The following is a 21,923-nucleotide window of genomic DNA, read 5'->3' as shown; positions in this document are numbered from 1 at the left end:
TGCTCTCTCGTTCGGCTTCTACTGTTGAGACACTGGAATCCGTTGCCCGGTACGTAGTTGCTGGGACACCGGTCTCTAAGTCAGAAGCGTAAGCCTGGCTCCTCTCCTTCCTCTTCCCCGGCGGGTAAGAAGGCTTCGCTTTCTTCCTCAGCTCCTCCTTCTGGCTCTGTTGCTCCTTCCCCTCCCGTTTCAGTGCTTGCGCCCCCTGTTCCTGCTATGGAGGTTTCTCTGGCCCCTGCTTCCCTTTCGGTTGCTGCTCTTGCTGGGGTGCGCTCCCCTCTTTCTACTCCCCCTCCTCCTGCTGCTGTCCTTGACGGCTCCTCTCCGTTGTCTCCTCCTCTTCCTCCTCCTCCTCCAGACCCTGCCCGCCCACCTCTGATCTGTTCTCCCGTTTCCTTCCCTCCGTCTTTGCTCAGTTTACCCATGCCCCCTAACCCTGACTTTGCTGACCCTGATCCCGACCCTGATATTCTTCAACGTGCTCTGTTGCTCTTTCGCCTTTGTTTCTTCCTTGTTCTCTGTTTTTGTCCTTTCTCTTCTCGTCGTTGTCCATTCTTCAATGGAACGTTCGAGGTTATTACGCCAATTTCCTCGAACTCCAACTTCTGATTTCGCGGTTTTCGCCCCTTTGTGTCTGTCTCCAGGAGCCAATGCTTGGTGCTCGTCCTGGTCGTTTTCGTGGCTATTCCTTTCTCCCCCCCCCCCCCAGCCATTGCTGGGGCTTCTAATTCTTCTGCTCTCTTGATTCGGGCTGTTGTTCCCTTTGTTCCTTTACTTTTTCCTTCGCCTCTCCATTGTTCTGCTGCTCGTATCTGTGGGGAAATGGTACACAGTTTGTTCCATTTATCTCCCCCCGAGTGTCCCGCTCTCTCTTCCTGATTTGAAACAACACCTGGACTCCTTGCCGGAGCCTGTGCTCCTGCTGGGTGACTTCAATTGTCGTCATTCTCTTTGGGGTGACGTTCTGACGAATACCCGGGGTCGCCTCCTTGAGCCGTTTCTCCTCTCTTCTTCCCTGTCTTCTGAATTCTGGTGAGCCCACTCATTTGGACTCTCGGACTCGCACCCTTTCTTGTCTTGATCTTTCTCTCTGCTCTTCTTCTCTTTACTTAGATTTCACGTGGCAGGTTCTTGATGACCTCCATGGAAGTGATCATTTCCCCATCCTTGTTTCCTTTTTCTCTTTTCGCCCTTCCCTCTCTTTCCCTAGGTGGCAGTTTGCTAAGGCAGACTGGACCCTATTTACCCTCAGTGCTGCTCTCCCTGACCTCTCCCTTCTGCCTCTCTCTCGCGCTCTCCTCCTTTTTCATGACACTGTCTTCAACGCTGCCCTCCGCTCTATTCCTCGCTCTTCCTCTCGGGGTCCACGGAAGTGCGTTCCCTGGTGGAATGCGGACTGTGCTCGGGCTGTCCGCTGTAAGCGTGCGGCCTGGAAGAGGCACCGCCGTAGGCAGACGACCGATTCTTTTCTTTTCTTTCGGAAAGCGAGTGCGGTGGCCCGTAGGGCCATCCGTACGGCTAAACGTGAATGTTGGGCATCTTATGTCTCGACAATTACGTCCGAAACCCCTCTGGCCCAGATCTGGAAGCGTATCCGCAAGATAGCGGGTAAGTTCGTTCCCGATGTTTCACCGGTCCTTCACCTCCATGATACTCTTGTGGCGGAACCGTTGCAGGTCGCTTCCGAACTGGGTTCCCACTTTTCTTCTGTTAGCTCTGGTCTTCATCTTCCCCAATCTTTCCTTCTTCGTAAACCTGTCCTTGAGTCTCGTCCTTTAGATTTCTGCACTCATCTTCAGCTTCCCTATAATGATCCCTTCTCTCTCTGAACTTCGTTCTGCCCTGGCCCTCTGCGAATCTACGGCGGCGGGCTCCGATGGTATTCATTGAGATGCTTCGCCATCTCCCTCCGAGCACGTCTCGGTATTTACTGAGTCTGTATAATCGGATCTGGGAGTCGTCGTCAGTCCCTGAGGACTGGCTCGATGCCGTTGTCCTCCCTGTTCGCAAACCGGGGTCTCTGGGTACTTCCCCTAAGGACTTTCGCCCTATTGCTCTCACAAGTTGTGTCTGCAAACTCTTTGAACGTATGGTTAACGTTCGTCTGATGTGGTTCCTGGAACACCATCACCTCCTCTCCCCTTCTCAATTTGGTTTTCGCAAGTGCCGCAGCACGACAGATGTCCTGGTGAACTTGGAGGTCTATATTCGTACTGCTTTTGCTGCGAAGACCTCCGTTGTTGCCGTCCTTTTTGACCTAGAAAAGGCTTACGACACCACTTGGCGTTATCATATCCTATCTCAACTTCATTCTTTTGGCCTTCGTGGTCATCTCCCTCTCTTTCTCCGCAGCTTCCTCTCTCGTCGTTCCTTTCGGGTGCGCCTTGGTACCGCTCTCTCTCCCTCTTTTCAGCAATACGAAGGTGTGCTCCAGGGTAGTGTTCTGAGCACTACTCTTTTTCTAGTTGCCCTCAATGGTCTTCTTTCCTCTCTTCCTTCTGGTGTCTTCTCCGCTCTTTATGTCGATGATCTTACCCTTTGTTGTCAGGGTGATGATTCGCCTCTCCTTCAACGCCGGCTTCAACTTGCAATTGATGCCGTGTCGTCTTGGGCCACAGGTCATGGCTTCAAGTTCTCTACTTCTAAGACTTGTGCCATGACTTTTACGCGGAAATGGGTTGTTCTTCGTCCCTCTTTGTCACTTTATGGTCATCCCCTTGAATACAAAGATTCCGCAAAGCTTTTGGGGTTATTCCTTGACACTCGTTTGTCTTGGTCTCCCCATATCTCTTACCTCCGTGTTGAGTGCTCTAAGGCCCTTACCCTCCTTCGGGTCTTGTCCCATACTTCTTGGGGGGCAGATAGGCGCACTCTCCTTGCTTTACATTCCTCTCTCGTCCTGTCTAAGCTCGATTATGGTTGCCCTGCTTACTCGTCTGCTTCTCCTTCTACTCTTCGCCGTCTTGATGCTTTGCACCATACTGGGTTGCGCCTCAGTTCTGGTGCCTTTCGTTCGACTCCCATCCTTAGCTTATATGTTGACACTGGCTTCCTGTCTCTCCAGGACCGCCGTGATCGCTACTGTCTTCGCTATCTTGCGCGGTCCTTGCAACATCCTTCCTCTCGCCTCTGTCGTGCTTTAACTTTTACCCCTCCTGCGGTTCCTGTTCCTCTTCACCACCTCCCTCTTTCTGTCCGGTTATCTCGCCTACAGGATTCTCTCTCCGTTCGTATTTCTGATGTTTCTTCTCGTGTTGTTCCTTCTTTGCCCCCGTGGAGGGTCCCTCTTCCGCGGTTTTGTACTTCCTTGACCCGTATCACTAAAGCTTTTACCCCTCCTACGGTTCTAAAACGCCTTTTCCTCGAGCACTTTTCTTCTCACTCCCGCTCCGTTTCTGTCTTCACCGATGGGTCTAAGTCAGCGGACGGTGTTGGCTACTCTGTTGTTTTTCCTGATCGCACTTATATGTGTCGCTTGCCTCCGGAGACTAGCATCTTTACAGCGGAACTTTATGCTATTCTCTATGCTTTTCGTCTCCTGCTTTCTCGTTGTCAGTCTTCCTTTGTGGTTGTTGACTCTCGTAGTGCCCTCATGGCTCTCGGGTGCTTTAATCCGGTTCATCCAGTAGTTGTCGAGATCCAGCATTGGCTGTTTCTCGTTCACAGTAAATTTAAGTCGGTTGAGTTTTGTTGGGTTCCCAGCCATATTGGTGTGTCTTTAAATGAGCGTGCGGATGCTGCCGCTAAGGAAGCTGTCCGCTCTTGTCCCATCTCTCGTAAAGGCATTCCGTATTCCGACTTTTACCCGGTTATCCATTCCTCAGTCCTTACCCGTCGGCAGGCTTCTTGGTTGTCTGTTACTGGTAACAAGCTACGTACTCTTAAATGTTGTGTTTCCTCGTGGCCGTCCTCCTTCCACTGTAACCGGCGGTGGGAAACAGCTCTGGCGAGGTTGCGTATTGGCCATACTCGCTTAACCCATGGTCACTTGATGGAGCGCCGCCCTGCTCCTTATTGTCCTAGTTGCATTGTCCCTCTTACGGTCGTGCATGTCCTTCTTGAATGTCCTGACTTCCAGGACGAGCGTGTGTCTTGCTTTCCGACCGCCCCTCGCAGTCACCTGTCCCTCGATAGAATTCTTGGTGACTCGGATACTTTTGATATCGTTCGCCTTATGCGTTTTTGTTCTCGTATTGGCATCCTTGGTGATATTTAGCGTCCTCTGATTATTTTGCGTATTTGATGGTGCTACATAGCCTTCCCGGTTTGGTGCCTTCTTTTGATAATTACTTACTTACTTGTTCCAGGTAGCCGAATCTTAAACAACATATGTGTAAACTAAGTCTTTGAAAATGTAAAAAGCATTACGAAACGTGTTCAGGCGTCAGACCAGATATAAAGAATGAATTTGGGAGAGTTAATTTATCAATTACACTCGGCAGTGAAGAAAAACATAAGAAATATTGAGAAGGTTCGTGTTAGAATTATAGTGTTTCTCAGTATAATTCAAGAGATCCAATAGTTTCACATTAGGGTCTCTTGTAGCTCTTCAGCTGCCTCATTATTTAGTCTATCCTCTACCTAGTACATCAATGTTGACAAAAAAATACAATATTAAATTAGTTCTATAATTTTATACATTATATAAGTGCAGGAACAATAAGGAAGAAAGTACAGGCAGAATAAGCAAAAATTACGAGTACAGGAGAAGTAAAAATATATTTATAGATCATGAGGTTTCGCAGTTAGAAGCCCAGAACCCAAACTTATAAATACAACTATAAAACTTATTATTTTTATTATGGAAAAATTAAGCAACAAAATTAGTTTTATTTAGAATGCCTGTAGCAATAAAGGTCAACTGTCCTCTCTGGAGCCTGACTGAAAAAAATTAGTTTATATAGTTTTGTTTCTAGGAAAACTGAAGGACAAAATATGTAACTTATATTGAATGAAGTGACTCATAAATAACCAGTTGACAACGCAAAAACAAGAAGTGTTCATAGAAGATTGTATAATTTCTAAACAAAATTGTACAATAAAAAATGTGTTACATAAGGTGGAGTCTAGTGGTCCTGTTTTCGTTGTGTTTATTACCTTTGTCATGCAATTATTTACTTTCTTCTATACTTTGGCGTGAAGAAGCGTAATATGTGTTTTGTTTAAATTTAAACTGTTGCAGTAACATTCCAGTTGGCCAGCAGGGCACATGGGCGTGCCTCTCCTTCCAGCTAGCCAACTGACATCTGCAAACATGTGCACATACAAGCTGGTCGATCCTACACAGAAAACATTAATGAATAGACACTTTACCATCAGGCGAGAACACACAATCCTCTCTGTAACCCTTCCACCACACTTGCACATTTGCATAGTTGATGGATCAACTCACCAGTTGATTGACAGTTGAGAGACGGAACAAAACAAATAGAGCTCAACCCCTGCAAGCACAAATAGCTGAGTACAAATAGGTGAGTACATATACAGACACACAAAACCCTCATGCACACAAAACCTTCAAGCCAACACAACCCTCATGCACACACAACCCTCATGCGCACACAACCCTCATTCACACACAACCCACATGCACACACAACCCACATGCACACAACCCACATGCACACACAACCCTCATGCGCACACAACCCTCATGCGCACACAACCCTCATGCGCACACAACCCTCATGCACACACAACCCTCATGCGCACAAAACCCTCATGCGCACACAACCCTCATGCGCACACAACCCTCATTCACACACAACCCTCATGCACACACAACCCTCATGCACACACAACCCTCATGCACACACAACCCACATGCACACACAACCCACATGCACACAACCCTCATGCACACACAACCCTCATGCACACACAACCCACATGCACACACAACCCACATGCACACAACCCACATGCGCACACAACCCTCATGCGCACACAACCCTCATGCGCACACAACCCTCATGCGCACACAACCCTCATGCGCACACAACCCTCATGCGCACACAACCCTCATGCGCACACAACCCTCATGCGCACACAACCCTCATGCACACTCAACCCTCAGACTGATTACACACCTAGAGAACATTAGGAATGTGAAAAAAAACATGGGTTCAAAGAAGGGAAATCATGCCTAACAAATCTTTTGGAATTCTATGATAAAGTAAAAAGTGTAAGGCAGGACAGAGAAACCTGGACAGGCGGCATATTTCTGGACTGCCAAAAAGTCTTTGGCTTTTTGGCACACAGGAGACTGTTATTCAGACTTGAGAGGCAGGTGTCAGTAATCAGAAAAGCTTTAGCTTGGCCAATGAATTACTTAACAGGCAGGAGGCAGAGAGCAACAGTCAGATGCGAGAAGTCAGACTCGAGAACATTAACTAGTGGAGTACCTCAAGGATCAGTGCTGGGATCAGTTCTATTTCAAATATACTTGAACGACAATTCTACAGTATTTGAGTCGTGTATGTCGATTTTAGTGGATGGCGTGAAATTAAAGGGACGAGTTGTGACAGATGAGGATTGTACTGTACTCAAAAAGGACGTGAACAAGCTGCAGAGATGGTGAAAGAAATGGCTACTGGAGTTCAACACGAGCAAGTGTAAAGTTATGGAAATGGAACTAAGTGACAGAAGACCAAAGGGTCAGTAAACAATGAAGGGAAAAATCTTCCTCTGACGATTCGAGAAAGGAACCTGGGGGAGGACGTAAAACCAAATCTAACTACTGAGGCACATATAAATCGGATAACGACAGCAGCATACTCTATGCTAGGAAAAGTTAGACCGTCCATCAGAAACCTAAGTAAGGAGGCATTCAGAGCGCTTTACACTGTCTATGTGAGTCTAGTCTTAGAGTATGCAGCATACTCTAGAACTAGAGTATACAGCCCCCACCTAAAGAAACACATAAGGAAACTGGAAATGGTTCAGAAATTTGCGATGAGGCTAGTCTCAGAGTTGAATGGGATGTGATATGAAGAGCGACTGACGGAACCGAACCTGACAACGTTAGAAAAAATGAGATATGATATGATATGCAGCATACAAAATACTTCCAGGAATTGACAGACTGAAAATTGGTGAAATGTTCACACATAATAACGGACAGAATATGGGGACATAGGTGGAAGAAGAATTATATAAATGTTAGAAATGTTCTTTTAGCATGAGATTGGTGGGGGAATGAAGTAAACTACAGGAGCACATTGTGGAAGCAAACACTATTCATAAAAATTAAAAACTATGGGAGCCGGTCAGCCAAGCAGACAGCACGCTGGGCTTGTGATCCTGTGGTCCAGAGTTCGATCCTGGGCGCCGGCGAGAAACAATGGGCAGAGTTTCTTTCACCCTATGTCCCTGTTACCTAGCAGTAAAATAGGTACCTGGCCCGTGACAGCCCGTCAGCTGTCACGGGCTGCTTCCTGGGGTTGGAGGCCTTGTCGTGGACCAGGCCGCGGGGACACTAAAGCCCCGAAATCATCTCAAGATATAGGTATGATAGGGAAATAGGACCGGAGTCATTGCTGTAAACAACCGATGGCTTGAAACGCTGGATCCAAGAGTCAGTGCTCGATCCTGCAGACACAAATAGGTGAGTACACACACACACACCCATTCATTCATCCATCCATCCATCCTCATTTCGTTTCCTCCCCATCTCCCGTGCTCTCCCTCTCTCGCTCTCACTCTCCTTCTCTCCCTCCCTCCCTCCCCTTCCTCCATCTTCCTCACTCCATCCCTCGTCTCCCCCCCCTTCCTTCCCTGCCTCCTGGCACCCGCTGACCCCCCTTTATACCACCCGTCTCATCATACATGCAAACACGCTTCCTCCCACCAACAACCCCCCCCCCCATACACTAGCCCCCTGTCTCCCTCCTCTTCTCACAACCCCCCCCCCCTCACACACTCCCACTCACTCACTCACACACACACACACACACACGGCTCAGGAATCTGTACACTTGTTGATTGACAGTTGAGAGGCGGGACCAAAGTGTGAGATTTTTTTCTACGCCTACCTCCCTTAAGAGGTGGACTGCAAGTTTAAAGTCTGCTCACGGCAGTTAAGCATGAGTCCAGTAGAAAAAGGAAAAGCGGGAGCAAACCGCCAGGCTTCCACCACTAGGGGTGAAAACCTGTCCACAATAGGCCGCTAGCTCCTCCTAGTTAAACAGGACGTTAAAACTAATAAAGGGTAACCGACGGGTTCTCACAATCAAATATTTATATTTGATGTGGCGCTATGAATTGGAATTCGAATTCCCAAGAACAGCCGCCTTATCAAGATCACATCAACATTTAATAATATGCAGAAATATGGTGGAATAATATGGTTGAAGGGTTGACATCAAAGACCGTTTTCTATAACATAACAATTTATTAATAACAAGAGACTTACTACTGCATTACCGAGTTTACGTTACGTTAACGTCCATCCAGTGGCACGATAACAACCAGCTAAATAGCAACCCTTGCTGTGAGGCTGCATACTGAACTAACCTGAACACAGGTGTTCCCACTGATGACGCAATATTGCAAAACAAAGAAAAATATCACAGACTAAGTTACACCACAGCGAATGGTTACGTTATTGTACATCAAGTGGCATTTGCAACACAGCTATTCAACAGCCCCTCGAGAAGTGACAGCAGGCTCCATCTTGCTGACACTTCGGGCTGACAACATGAACTAACTGAACAAATGAAGGATATCCACTGAAGACACAAGCATGCAATCAATAGTGTCTCGGTTTCCCTGACAGCTACTATAATCACAAGCCTATTGGTCCTCCCCCCAGGAGAGACCCACGTAACTAGGAGGGTAGTTCAACAGTGACTCCTCCTATCACAACCCAGTGTGAAAACTCTTTGCAACTCCCTACAAGTAGTTGCCCTGTAAACAGTAACAAAGACAGGCAACGCGGGATTCTGGGACACAGCTCCACAAATCCCTAGATGACTCTACTCTCGTCACCAGACGACAACCAAAAGAAATTGCCTTAAGTGATTAATTACGTTAATTGACTGATCGCAGCAGTCAGCAACAAAGTACTACGGTAATCACAAACAATTGTCTCCCACTAGACAACAACATGATGATACTCTACGTTAATCTTTAACACTTGTCTCTCTTGTTAACAATAACTCAAACTTATATTACATCACACTTGACTCCTTGCAAGTATTCAGTGAGTAATCCTCAATTATGGTCAAACGGACCACTAATTACATCCCCATTGAGTTACGTTAACTAAGCCTACCCTAACTTGGTAGCTTCTCAACAGTCTGTGTCAAAAAATTACTAGTGAGTGTTAATTACCCTAATTAACTCCGAGCAATTAATTGTCACCAGGACCGATAATTAATCATCCATAAATACGTCTCACTCCACACTGCCTAAGCAGGTCTCATCAAACACTGTGAATTCACGGGAAAGGAGTTAATTACCCCTGATTAACAAGAGTGCCATTAATCCACTGTCCTCAGACAGGATATGATTAATACAACGATTTATGCTAGCTCCATGACCTCGCTTTACCGGGTCATCTGAGCCCTGCAGACGTTAATTATTCCACTAATTAACATGAGCCACTAATTGCTATACACCAGAAAGGTAATTAGTCTCGAGCAAATTACGTTAACACAAATACTGACAGACTCTGACAGATCCTCTCCCACTACGTGAATTCATGATGAGAAGGCTAATTACATAATTAGCTAGAGTGGTCAATTAGTTGTCACACGGACAATTAATTGCTCCCGAGACGTATCTCACTCAAGCTTAACGCTGTTCTCTCATAACAGCCCTCACTCACTCAACAATAAGTGTGCACCCCTTATCCAGCTAATTCCCCAATTATTAACTCGCTGAATCCTTAAGTCCTCAACACAACTTAAAGAAACAAAGTAACCCCAGTGTTACATAGGTCACACTACAATGGCATACAACAACACAAATGCACAGCCCACATACGGTTGCGGCTACTGCAACTTGTTAATTACTGTGCCCACAGGGCATGGCGAAACGACAGATATAACAGAACACCTGAGAGCGGAGAGAGATACCAGACGGACAGAAATGGGTACTTCAGTATGAGGAGAGAAGCAGAGAGGCAGTTGGAAAATGACATTGCAAATAAGGCAAGGTCCAACCAAAACTGTGATTCAGCCATGTTAGGAGGAAAACAACAGTGAAAGAACAGGTGCTGAAACTGAGACAGGGAGAGGATGGGTACACAGAGATTGACAAAGAGGTTTATGAAAAGCTCAACAAGAGATTCCAGGAGGTCTTCACAATTGAGCAAGGATAAATCCCTTAACTAAGAAGGGTGGCGATAAACCAAGTAGATTTGTAAGATATTGAAATTGCCAGAGACGAGGTTAGGAGGTATCTGCTCGTTCTAGACGTGTCTAAGGCTGTTGCACCTGATGGAATCTCACCATGGATGCTTAAAGAGGGGGGGGGGGGGGCAGAATCAATTTGTATGTCACTCTCTATGGTGGTATGTCACTCTCTACAAGTCACTGGAAACAGGAGACTTACCAGAAAGTTGAAAGACAGCTAACGTAGTCTCAATAAACAAAATGTCGGATTGGCGGGAGGCCCTAAACTAGAGACAGGTGTTCTTAAATTAATTAACTTGAAAACTATTGCTAGGTAATGGAGAAGATCGTGGGAAGAAAGCTGGTAGCAGATCTGGAGATAAGGGATTGTGTAGCACGCTACTAGCATGGGCTCAGGAATGGCAATTCGTGTCTCTAATGTTTAATAGAATTCAATGACCAAGCTTCAAGCATTAAGCAAGAAAAATAAGGGTGGGCAGACGGCAATTTCTTGGACTGTCATAAAGTTGTTTACATAGTACCCCATAAGAGTGTTGAATACGTTGGAGGAACAAGCTGGAGTAAGTAGTAAGGTGCTCCAGTGGATAAGGGAGTGCCGAAACAACAGGAAGTAGAGAGTTACTGTGAGGGGCGAGACCTAAGAATGGGGTGATGTCACCAGTGGAGTCCCACAGGGTTCTGTACTCGAACCTATCTTGTTTTTGATATACGTGAACGATCTTCCTGATGGTTTAGTCTCATTCCTTTCAATGTTTGATTATGATCCTAAAATTAAGAGAAGGATTATTAGAGGAGGAGAGCAAAACGCTACAGGATCACCTGGAATAATTGATGGTATGGTCCAACAAATGGCTACTAGAGTTTAACTCGAGCAAGTGCAATGGGATGAAGATAGTTATAGGGAGCAGGAGGCCAAACACAAGGTACCACCAGCTGGCAGACGAAATTCTTCAGGAGTCAAGACGAGAGTAAGATCTGGGGGTAGATATCACACCAGACCTGTCCCCTATGCCAACATGAAAAGGATAACATATGCAGTGTATGCGAGGCTGGTGAACATAAGAACTGTTTTCATAAACTTGTGTAAGGAATTATTCAGAACTTTGTTCACCTCATATGTCAGACCAATACTGGAATATAAAACGAAATTAGAAAAGGTTCAGAGTTATGCCACCATTTCTCTCCCTTAGCTGAGAGGAATGAGCTAAGAGGAATAATAACTGGAAGTAAACCTCACGACACTGGAAGACTAGGGGGAGATATGATCACTACCTATAAAATTCTCAGAGGAATTGACAGGGTAGGTAAAAATAAACTGTTTAGCACGGTTTGTACGCGAATAAGGGGACAATGGTGGAAACTTAGTACTCAGAATGAGTCACAGGGACGTTAGAAAGAACTTGTCAGCGTCAGAGTTGTTAAAATATGGAATGCATGAGGCAGTGATGTGGTGGAGCAGACTTCATTCACTGTTTAAAGTGTAGATATGACAGAGCCCAGTAGGCTCAGGAACCTGTACACCAGTTGATTGGCAGTTAAGAGGCGGTACCAAAGATCCCAATCTGAATCCCCAGAAGCACAACTAGGTGAGTACACACGCATGCACATACACATTCACAGGGGGGAGCCTTGCGGCTGAGTGGAGAGCTCATGGGGGTTGTAGTCCTAATGTCCTGGATTCGATTTCCCGGCGGAGGCAGAAACAAATGGGCCGAGTTTCTTTCACCTTGATGCTCCTGTTGGCCTAGCAGTCAATAGGTTCTTTGTAGTAAGACAGTTGCTGCGAGCTGTTTCCTGGGGATGTGTGTGTGTGTGCACTCACCTAGTTGTGCTTGCGGGGGTGGAGCTTTAGCTCTTTGGTCTCGCCTCTCAACTGTCAATCAACTGGTGTACAGATTCCTGAGCCTACTGGGCTCTATCATATCTACATTGGAGACTGTGTATGGAGTCAGCCTCCATCACATCATTACGTAATGCATTCTAGTTGTTAACTACTCTGACACTGAAAAAAATCTTTCTAATGTCTCTGTGGCTCATTTGGGTAATAAGTTTCCATCTGTGTCCCCTTGTTCGTGTCCCGCCCGTGCTAAAGTTTATTTTTGTCCACCCTGTCAGTTCCCCTGAGAATTTTGTAGGTGGTTATCATGTCTCCTCTTACTCCTCTGTTTTCCAGGGACTTGAGGTTCAGCATCTTTAGCCTTTCCTTGTAGCTCATACCTCTCAAGTCCGGGACGAGTCTTGTGGCATACCGCTGAATCTTCTCTAACTTTGTCTTATGTAACTTTGTCTTGTGTTATTGAACCTGGTGTACAGGTTCCTGAACCTATTGGACTCTATTATATCTATACTTGAAACTGTGTATGGAGTCTGCCTCCACCTTATCTCTTCCTAATGCATTCCTTTATTACCTACTCTGACATAAAAAAAAATATTCTTTCCGGTGTCTTTATGACTCATTTGGGCACTCAGTTTCCACCTGTGTCCCATAGCGCATATGCCACTTGTGTTAAATAAACTGGCTTTATCTACCCTATCAGTTTATTTGAGAATCTTGTATGTGGTGATCATGTCCGTCCTAACTCTCTGTCTTCCAGCGAAAATTACATTGTGCGTAAAGCCAAGACCCAACCAAAACTGTTCCACAGTCACATCAGGAGGAAAAGAGCTATAAAGGAACAAGTGATGAAACTGAGAAAAGAGGAGAACAGAGACACAGATAACGACAAGGAGGTGTGTGAAGAACTCAACAAGAGATCCCAGGAAGTCTTCACAATATAACATGGAGAAGCCCCAGCACTAAATGAGGAGAATGAGGCAAACCTAGCAACCTTGGAGGAATTTGAGCTCACAAGTGATGAGGTCAAAAGGAATCTGTTTGACCTGAATGTGACGAAGGCTGTTGGTTCTGACAGAATCTCACCGTGGATACTAAAGAGGGTGCAGAAGCACTAAGTATGCCACTCTCTTTTGTGTATAACAGGTCACTGGAAACAGGAGACCTACCGGAAAGCTAGAAGAGGGCTAATATAGTCCCAATATTAAAAAAGGATGACAGATACGGAACACTGAACTATAAGCCAGGTTTTCCAAACTTGTATACCATGCAAGGTGATGGAAAAGATCGCGAGGAAAAGGCTCATTCAACATTTGGAGGAAAAGAGCTTTCCCTCCAGTTAACAGAACATCTGTTAACTAATCTGGTGTTTTAGTCTTCCTTAACATTATGGAGGGTGACTGACCTGCATAAATGATATGCAGGTCTTTTATATATGTAACATATTCCTTGGGTGTAAGCCTGAGGCTGATGCACAGTCCAGGGCTGAGGGAATAAAGCAACAATGTTCATAATAGCATGGTACCAGAATAAAGTAATTTATAAGCATTTTAAATATTGGGAAGAGTTGAAGACAATTTGTCATTCTCTCATGAATGGTTAAAAAAAATATTAGAAATGTAACAAATATTAAGTGCGTATTGCCGGGCAGGAAAAATCTAATCAGGAAGTGATATTTAAGATAAACCCAACAAAGATTTGTGAGAAGATTGGTCCTGTGAAAAATTTGTTAGGTCAAATGACCGACAATGAAAAGGAAAAGAGGAGAAGTCTGATTAAAGACTATATTTCTGTGTTTACTAGGGAATATTTTGATATTTTACCTCCAAATAAACAAATCTGTTTAGGTTGTGAAGCAAGCGAACTTAATTGTTTAGCCATTACCAGAGAGGAAGTCATGATCAGATGAAAAATAAATGTAATACTAAGTCTGCCGTGGTTTGAACTACTGGACTATTAGCCAGAGTGCATGGGGGGGGGGGGGGGAACAATACTGAAAATTCTTATTGCGCTTCAGTTGTAAGCCTCAGGAATCTTAGAGGTTTCAGTGGAATCCCATGTTGCATTGCTTTTTTACCTTGTCGTGGTGTAGTGGTATAGCTTGGGAGTACCAAGAGAGCGGGTTCGAATCCTCCTCATGGCTCCAACTGATTTTCTCAGATTAGAATGGCTTTAATTACATTATCCAGAAAGGCAAAGAGCTGGGCTGGTATACAAACTGATAAAATGTATAATAAGAGCACCTAATTCCTGTGTTCACCTAGTAGTAACTAGGTGCCCAGGAGTTAGGCAACTCTAGTGAGGTTGCCTCTGAGAGAAGATCAGCAACATGACCTTGACGCACCTCGACACAAGACAAATGTATATGTATACACAGGATTCCTTTCCAGGATAATGCAAATTAAAATAGAACACAAAAACAGTGGAAATAAATTTAACAAATTTAGATTCAGGAAAGAGTGGGGAAATATTGGACTGGACATTGGATAGTTGATCTATAGAACAAATTTCCTGGTAATATAATAAATACGGAACACCTGATTTTTTCAAGAATATGTTTCTGCACGTTGTATAATCCTCATTGAAAAATAAGACAACTCCTCCCTTTATCCCTGGAATTTCTAGTAATAAATTTAGATTATTTATTAGTTCCTCACCTCGACCCCCAGCTATTATAATTCTCCAAAGTCCTTGTGATCAATACAACATGTGGATGGTTGTCGCAGCTGATAATCAAAGGATGTTGAGATCAATAGGGAAGGTTGAGACATGCAGTGGTCACTCACCAGGTGTTGTGATCAATGAGGCGGCGGGAGCCAGACGGCAAGCAGGTCTCGCCCGGACTGTGTGTTGCTGCTCAGGCCACAGTGCAATATCTATCACAGTATGGGTACAAGAGTGAACGTTATATCCGTGCTGATCGCTTCTTTTTTCTCATGTGATTCAACATTTTCTATTATTAAACACTTCTATGTTATTGATAAACAAATTCAGGTCATGTCGGAGGTGTTTAATGGTCCTATTAAAGACAAAACTGTTATATTGCACCTGGATGCAGCCATTCCTAGAGACGTCCAGCAAGCAATTATGGCCCAAAAGGCTCTGCAAGACTCGCCACATGCTACTCAGACTCTTGGTGTCAACAAGACGTGGTGGTTTGACCAGCATGACCAGACAGTAATGAGTGGCAACACTGTTGTACATCTTGTCCTCTTTCTGGCCGACCCAAGCAAGTACCTCAAGTCCTTGTGGGTGAACTGGGAGCCCAAAAACCTCTTGTTCTTCAGCTTGGCCCACCAATATTCCTCCAATATTCTCACTAATGACGCACTCACAAAAGTCGAGAAATTAGCATTTATAGGAAATGTGAGACATGAGACTTTTGGAAAGCTGAATACAATGTGTGTTTTTACATTCCTGCCTTTTACATCAGGCACGCCAATACTTCTAGGAGAATGGAACTCTCGGAAGTTTAATGAATGGGGTGAATTATTCACTAATCGATTCACGACATTCGAGGGCTATCAGTTTGAGTTGGCAACTTGGCCTATTGATAAACCTTTCCTGTATATGACAAACTCTTCTGGGATCAACCGAAAAGTTGGTGTGTCAGTAGAGATGTTAGATGCCCTAACACCAGTGCTCAACTTCACCTACACAATGATCACCAGTCCACCTGATCTAAAATGGGGTGTCATTGAGAATGATTCTTGGCGGGGATTGTTAGGTCTGATTAATCAAAATGAAAAAAACTTTACTGTTAATTCCTTACATTTAACAGCTGATCGCAATGAAGATTTTGATTCTATACTACCTTACTTGATAGAAGATTTCAAGGCTTTCATTCCCTTTCCTGAGGCAAGGACTGAGTACCTGATAGTACTGCAGCCCTTCCATCCTCTGGTGTGGGTGGTCATCGCTGCCACCTTTATAGTTGCTCTCGCCTTCATGACGCTCCAAGTAAGTAACATAAATTGAGACTATGACCGTGCGCAGCACCTGAGCAGGTGAGCTCATTAAGCTCCTCTGCTCAGGTGAGCACAGGTGCGTAGTCTCAATGGGTTCTGGGGGGGGGGGGGGTTCCCAGAGTGTATGGCGTGTGTCGGAGCATGGCGTCTAGTCGCGCAAGGGGCCTTAGACCGAGGGTTGTGTTGGAGTGGGGGCGGGAGGCTATGTGGTTTTATGTGGTCATGTAGGGAGAGTAAAGGAAGAGGAGAGGAATAGTAGTAGTAGTAGATGAATATGAATAAGTGCCGTAGAGTTAATCATGTGTGTAGATAGATAGATGTGAGTATGTGGATATGTAGAGGAGGGAGGGGGGTCCCTACCTGGCAAGGATATGTTGAGGAGGGAGGGGCCCCATTGTGAGGAGATGGTTCACCAGCTCACTTACAATAGTGCTCTTATGCCCGTGGGAGCCAGTACACTTGTTAAGTGGGGGGACTTAAGTTTGGTAACCAGCAACCGAAACATCTAGTTTTTGGGCTCATGTGAGAGCCCCAGTCATCAGCAGTCCAGAGATGTTACCCTGGCGGGAGTAACACGTCTGTGGACAGTGCTAGAGCTGATAGCATCATCTCCTTGTATGGCATGAGGCGAGACTCTACTTTGCGCGGGAACAGCTAGGCCGCAGGCGTGGGTGAGCTGTGGGCCTCCCGCCCTCGCTAGCTACTTGAGTCGTCGTCATGGAAACAGCCGCCATCTTAGTAAACATCTTGAGCCGCCATGTTGGTCGGCCATCTTGGAGTTGCCCTAGGGGCTATGCTACACCGTCGCTGATTGGATGAGAGGGGTAGGCCGCTGTATGCCCTCCTCTCATTGGTTATTTCAAGAAGGACGCGGGAATAGCCGGTGTAAGCATCATTCTGAACCCAGCTGCCACTCTGTCAAGACGCTTCCTGTACTCAATTCGGTCAAATTGAAGTATAGGGCGCCGTGGTGACTGGACTACCCAACTGCTTCACTTCCTGCTTCATCAACGACAGCGGTCGTCACAGAATCCGGCCGAAGTCGTCGTTTGGAGGGGAGAAAGACATTGTGTACAGTGGGTAGAGGTACAGTGATCTGGGATCGTGGGGAATGTACATACGAGCAGTAACAGACTCGTAGATCCCATAAAAGTAATGATTAGACTTGCTAGTGCTCTGTAGCAGTCGATGGGAACGGGGACATTCGTGTCAGTGTTAAGGCAGATTTCCCAATGTTTGTGTGAGACGCTATCGTTGTGCGCGTCACCTGGGTACGAACGCTTCACTGCACCAGTGGGTCGAGGGTGCGAACTCAGCCGTGTTGAGTGGGAGGGGTTCGAGTGCGCGCCAATTGTATGAAAAAATACCACGTAAGGTACTACCGCCGCCTACCGCTGCCCTGAGCGAGCCAGCCACCGGAAGCGGGGTGCCTGATGTATGGGAATGGTGTGTAGCCGGCAGTGTGAATGAATAAGTACTTATGTGTGTATTTCTGGTGATCAGTTAGTCTCCAAAAGCTTGAATTCGAGGTCAAGTGTTCTGTCACATTGTCACGCAGCACCTGTGGAGGTGGAGTGAAGTGTGGGCGAGGAGATAATCACCCTTGTTGTCATCTTGTCAGTCCAGAGGGACTTACGTCTGGTGTACACAGACGGACAGTGTGTGTGTGTGTGTGGGTACATGCGGGAACAGAGTATACATAGATTAGCCAAGGACTGAGAGGATGTCCATGTAATAATTATATTATTCCATTGTGGTAATTAATCATTTTTGATCGTCCGTGGGATGGAGTGATATCATTTCCATGTGTGGTCTTGCAGGTGTGGAATTCCAACACTGAGCGCTCAGGTATGTGTAACGCCAGTGATTCCTGGCAATGATTATTGTGGAGGGTACCACAGTGTGGTCTAAATTTCTTGTATTGTTCCCAGGTCCGTGACAAGTGTGATTTATATTTATATATATATGTATTAACGTAATTTTGGTAGAATTTGGTGAGTGACGAGGCTGTCTGGAGAGATCGCCACCGCTCTGTCGAGTAACGTAACTCTCGAGAGTGTTTATCGACATGCGTGATCGATAAATCACTCACCCATATGATTTAAGGAGTGTGAGATCTCCTTAGTGTTCCCAATAACGTTTGATAGCTGTAGGCTACATGTGTCAGCAGTAATTATATATTTATATATATATGTATATATATATTTATTATTTTCTGGTTTAGGGCTTCTATCCCTCTAACTATTTTCTTAGCATCAGGGCTTAATTGAAATAGGAGTTCTCCAAAACTCATTTTCGTACTTTTAAGGTGAAGAAAAGAAGTGATTTACTATAAAGTGTATTACACTTATTTGTATAATTTGCACGACGTTTCGAACCTCCATGGTTCATTCTCAAGTGAACAGATCTTACAATACTAGTTGATTTTATACCCGCATTAGGTCAGGTGATAATACAATGAAGGTGAAAACATGGGGGGATACATAAGGGATAAACATAAGGGCTGCAGAAGGCTTATTGGCCCATACGAGGCATCTCCTATCTAAACACAAAGATTAATCCAGTGTAATTGGCCTGTTATGTTGGACATTGTCTTCTGTGTTGGCATCAATATGTTCTTGTCTTGTCCTTACTCTCATGGTGGGTAGAGTAAATAGTTCCGTGATTTGGGTGTTCATGGTAGGTCGCTCTATTCTAATGTGAATTGCCTCAAGAATTTGTAATCTTCTTGAATCTTGGGTTTTGTCTATTATGCAAGTATTCTTGTTCAACATTTCTCTTGTTAGAGTAATGTCATGGGCTTGTCTCATGTGATTCCTAGGGGCACCAGATTGAAGATGGCATGTCAAACGCCTCGTCAGCTTGGTCGACGTCATACCTATGTACTTACATTGAAGGTTACATCCTTCGTGGGGGCAAGTGTACATGTATACAACGCTTGACTGCTGTAGAGGGTTCTCCGTCGGCTTCGGGCTGTTTTTGATAAGGAGTTCGGAAGTCTTCTTGGTTTTGTAGAATATTATCAGGTTTATGTTTTGGTTAGGAGTAGTGCTTTTTACTCCTTTACGGATTATTTCTTTCATTATTCTTTCCTCTTTTATATGTTCACTGTGCATGGTTGATTTGTAATATAATTTTATTGGGGGTGTTGTGGTTTCTGTTCTAGGTTCTGAATTATACCAACGGTCCAAGTGTCTTCTTATAGCAGCGTTTATTTCCGCGTTGCTATATCCGTTGTTCACCAATACCTGAGTTACTCTTTCAAACTCTCTACTCACGTTGCTCCATTCAGAGCAGTGGGTAAGCGCTCGACGAATATAAGCATTGAGAACACTGGCTTTGTATCTTTGGGGGCACTCACTTCTACCGTTCAGGCATAATCCTATGTTGGTGGGCTTGGTATATACGTTGGTGCTTAAAGAGGTTCCTGTTTTTGTTATTAGTACATCCAAGAATGGCAGACTGTTATTTTCACTATTTTCATGTGTAAATCGGAGTACTGACTCTCTCTCTAGGTGTCTTTTTAGGTCAATTAGTTCATCTGAGTCTTTTACTATTACGAATATGTCATCTACATAACGGCAGTATACAGTTGGTTTTTGTCTGCTACTGAAGACCCTATCTTCGATGGTTCCCATATAAAAATTAGCAAATAAAACTCCTAAGGGGGAGCCCATTGCTACTCCGTCTATTTGTAAATACATGTCTCCTTGTGGACTGATGAAAGGGGCTTCCTTTGTACATGCTTCGAGAAGACTTTTCAAGTGTGGCTCAGGTATGTCTAATTTGGGGGTGCTCTCGTCTCTGTATACTCTGTCCAGTATCATTCCTATGGTTGTGTCGACTGGGACGTTGGTAAAAAGGGATTCAACGTCCAGGGAAGCGATGATTCCATCGGGCTGGGTAGATTTGATCAATTCTAGGAAATCTGCTGATGATTGTAGACTAAACTTACTTGGAGTGTATGGAGTTAGGAGTTCATTGAGTTTCTTTGCCAGGTGATAAGTTGGGGTTGGTATTTGGCTGATTATAGGGCGTAGTGGGTTACCTGGTTTATGTGTCTTAACATTGCCGTAGGCATATCCTAAGCCATAGTCGCCTTGAAGTTTATTGAAATGCACACTACCTTTCTTTGCGTTGATTGCTGTAATTGTTTTGTTTACTTTCCGCTTAAGGTCTTCTACGGGGTTCCTCGTGATTCGTTGAAATTTGGAGTCGTCACTTAGGATGTCGCTAATTTTGTTCATGTATTCATGGGTAGGAATCAATACATATGCTGCTGTTTTGTCGGCTTTTCTTATTGTTACGTCTTTCAGATTTTTTAGTTGTTTCGCTGCTTCTTTGAGTCGTGGGGTTAAGATTGTAGATGAATATGTTCCTCGTTTTTTCCCTGCTTCTGCAAGTAGTTCAGCTTGAAGTGTGTCAGTGGTGATGACTTTTTTGTTGTAAGCTAGAAGACAACAAAAAAGTCATCACCACTGACACACTTCAAGCTGAACTACTTGCAGAAGCAGGGAAAAAACGAGGAACATATTCATCTACAATCTTAACCCCACGACTCAAAGAAGCAGCGAAACAACTAAAAAATCTGAAAGACGTAACAATAAGAAAAGCCGACAAAACAGCAGCATATGTATTGATTCCTACCCATGAATACATGAACAAAATTAGCGACATCCTAAGTGACGACTCCAAATTTCAACGAATCACGAGGAACCCCGTAGAAGACCTTAAGCGGAAAGTAAACAAAACAATTACAGCAATCAACGCAAAGAAAGGTAGTGTGCATTTCAATAAACTTCAAGGCGACTATGGCTTAGGATATGCCTACGGCAATGTTAAGACACATAAACCAGGTAACCCACTACGCCCTATAATCAGCCAAATACCAACCCCAACTTATCACCTGGCAAAGAAACTCAATGAACTCCTAACTCCATACACTCCAAGTAAGTTTAGTCTACAATCATCAGCAGATTTCCTAGAATTGATCAAATCTACCCAGCCCGATGGAATCATCGCTTCCCTGGACGTTGAATCCCTTTTTACCAACGTCCCAGTCGACACAACCATAGGAATGATACTGGACAGAGTATACAGAGACGAGAGCACCCCCAAATTAGACATACCTGAGCCACACTTGAAAAGTCTTCTCGAAGCATGTACAAAGGAAGCCCCTTTCATCAGTCCACAAGGAGACATGTATTTACAAATAGACGGAGTAGCAATGGGCTCCCCGTTAGGAGTTTTATTTGCTAATTTTTATATGGGAACCATCGAAGATAGGGTCTTCAGTAGCAGACAAAAACCAACTGTATACTGCCGTTATGTAGATGACATATTCGTAATAGTAAAAGACTCAGATGAACTAATTGACCTAAAAAGACACCTAGAGAGAGAGTCAGTACTCCGATTTACACATGAAAATAGTGAAAATAACAGTCTGCCATTCTTGGATGTACTAATAACAAAAACAGGAACCTCTTTAAGCACCAACGTATATACCAAGCCCACCAACATAGGATTATGCCTGAACGGTAGAAGTGAGTGCCCCCAAAGATACAAAGCCAGTGTTCTCAATGCTTATATTCGTCGAGCGCTTACCCACTGCTCTGAATGGAGCAACGTGAGTAGAGAGTTTGAAAGAGTAACTCAGGTATTGGTGAACAAGGGATATAGCAACGCGGAAATAAACGCTGCTATAAGAAGACACTTGGACCGTTGGTATAATTCAGAACCTAGAACAGAAACCACAACACCCCC

At 44.7% G+C, this 21,923-nt stretch overlaps 1 protein-coding gene across 1 annotated transcript in view; it reads left to right on the top strand.

Annotated features, from left to right (window-relative positions):
• The first annotated feature begins 15,189 nt into the window (after positions 1-15,189).
• Positions 15,190-21,923, top strand: part of LOC138368032 (glutamate receptor ionotropic, delta-2-like) — a 55,790-nt gene continuing 49,056 nt past the window's right edge. Inside the window, exon 1 of the mRNA XM_069330329.1 lies at positions 15,190-16,152. Coding sequence (XP_069186430.1) covers positions 15,190-16,152 — 963 coding nt within the window. The remainder of the gene's footprint in view (positions 16,153-21,923) is intronic.

Source organism: Procambarus clarkii, chromosome 24 (genome assembly GCF_040958095.1).
Source record: "Procambarus clarkii isolate CNS0578487 chromosome 24, FALCON_Pclarkii_2.0, whole genome shotgun sequence".
NCBI lineage: Eukaryota > Metazoa > Arthropoda > Malacostraca > Decapoda > Cambaridae > Procambarus > Procambarus clarkii.
This window is presented reverse-complemented; position numbering and strand designations above follow the sequence as displayed.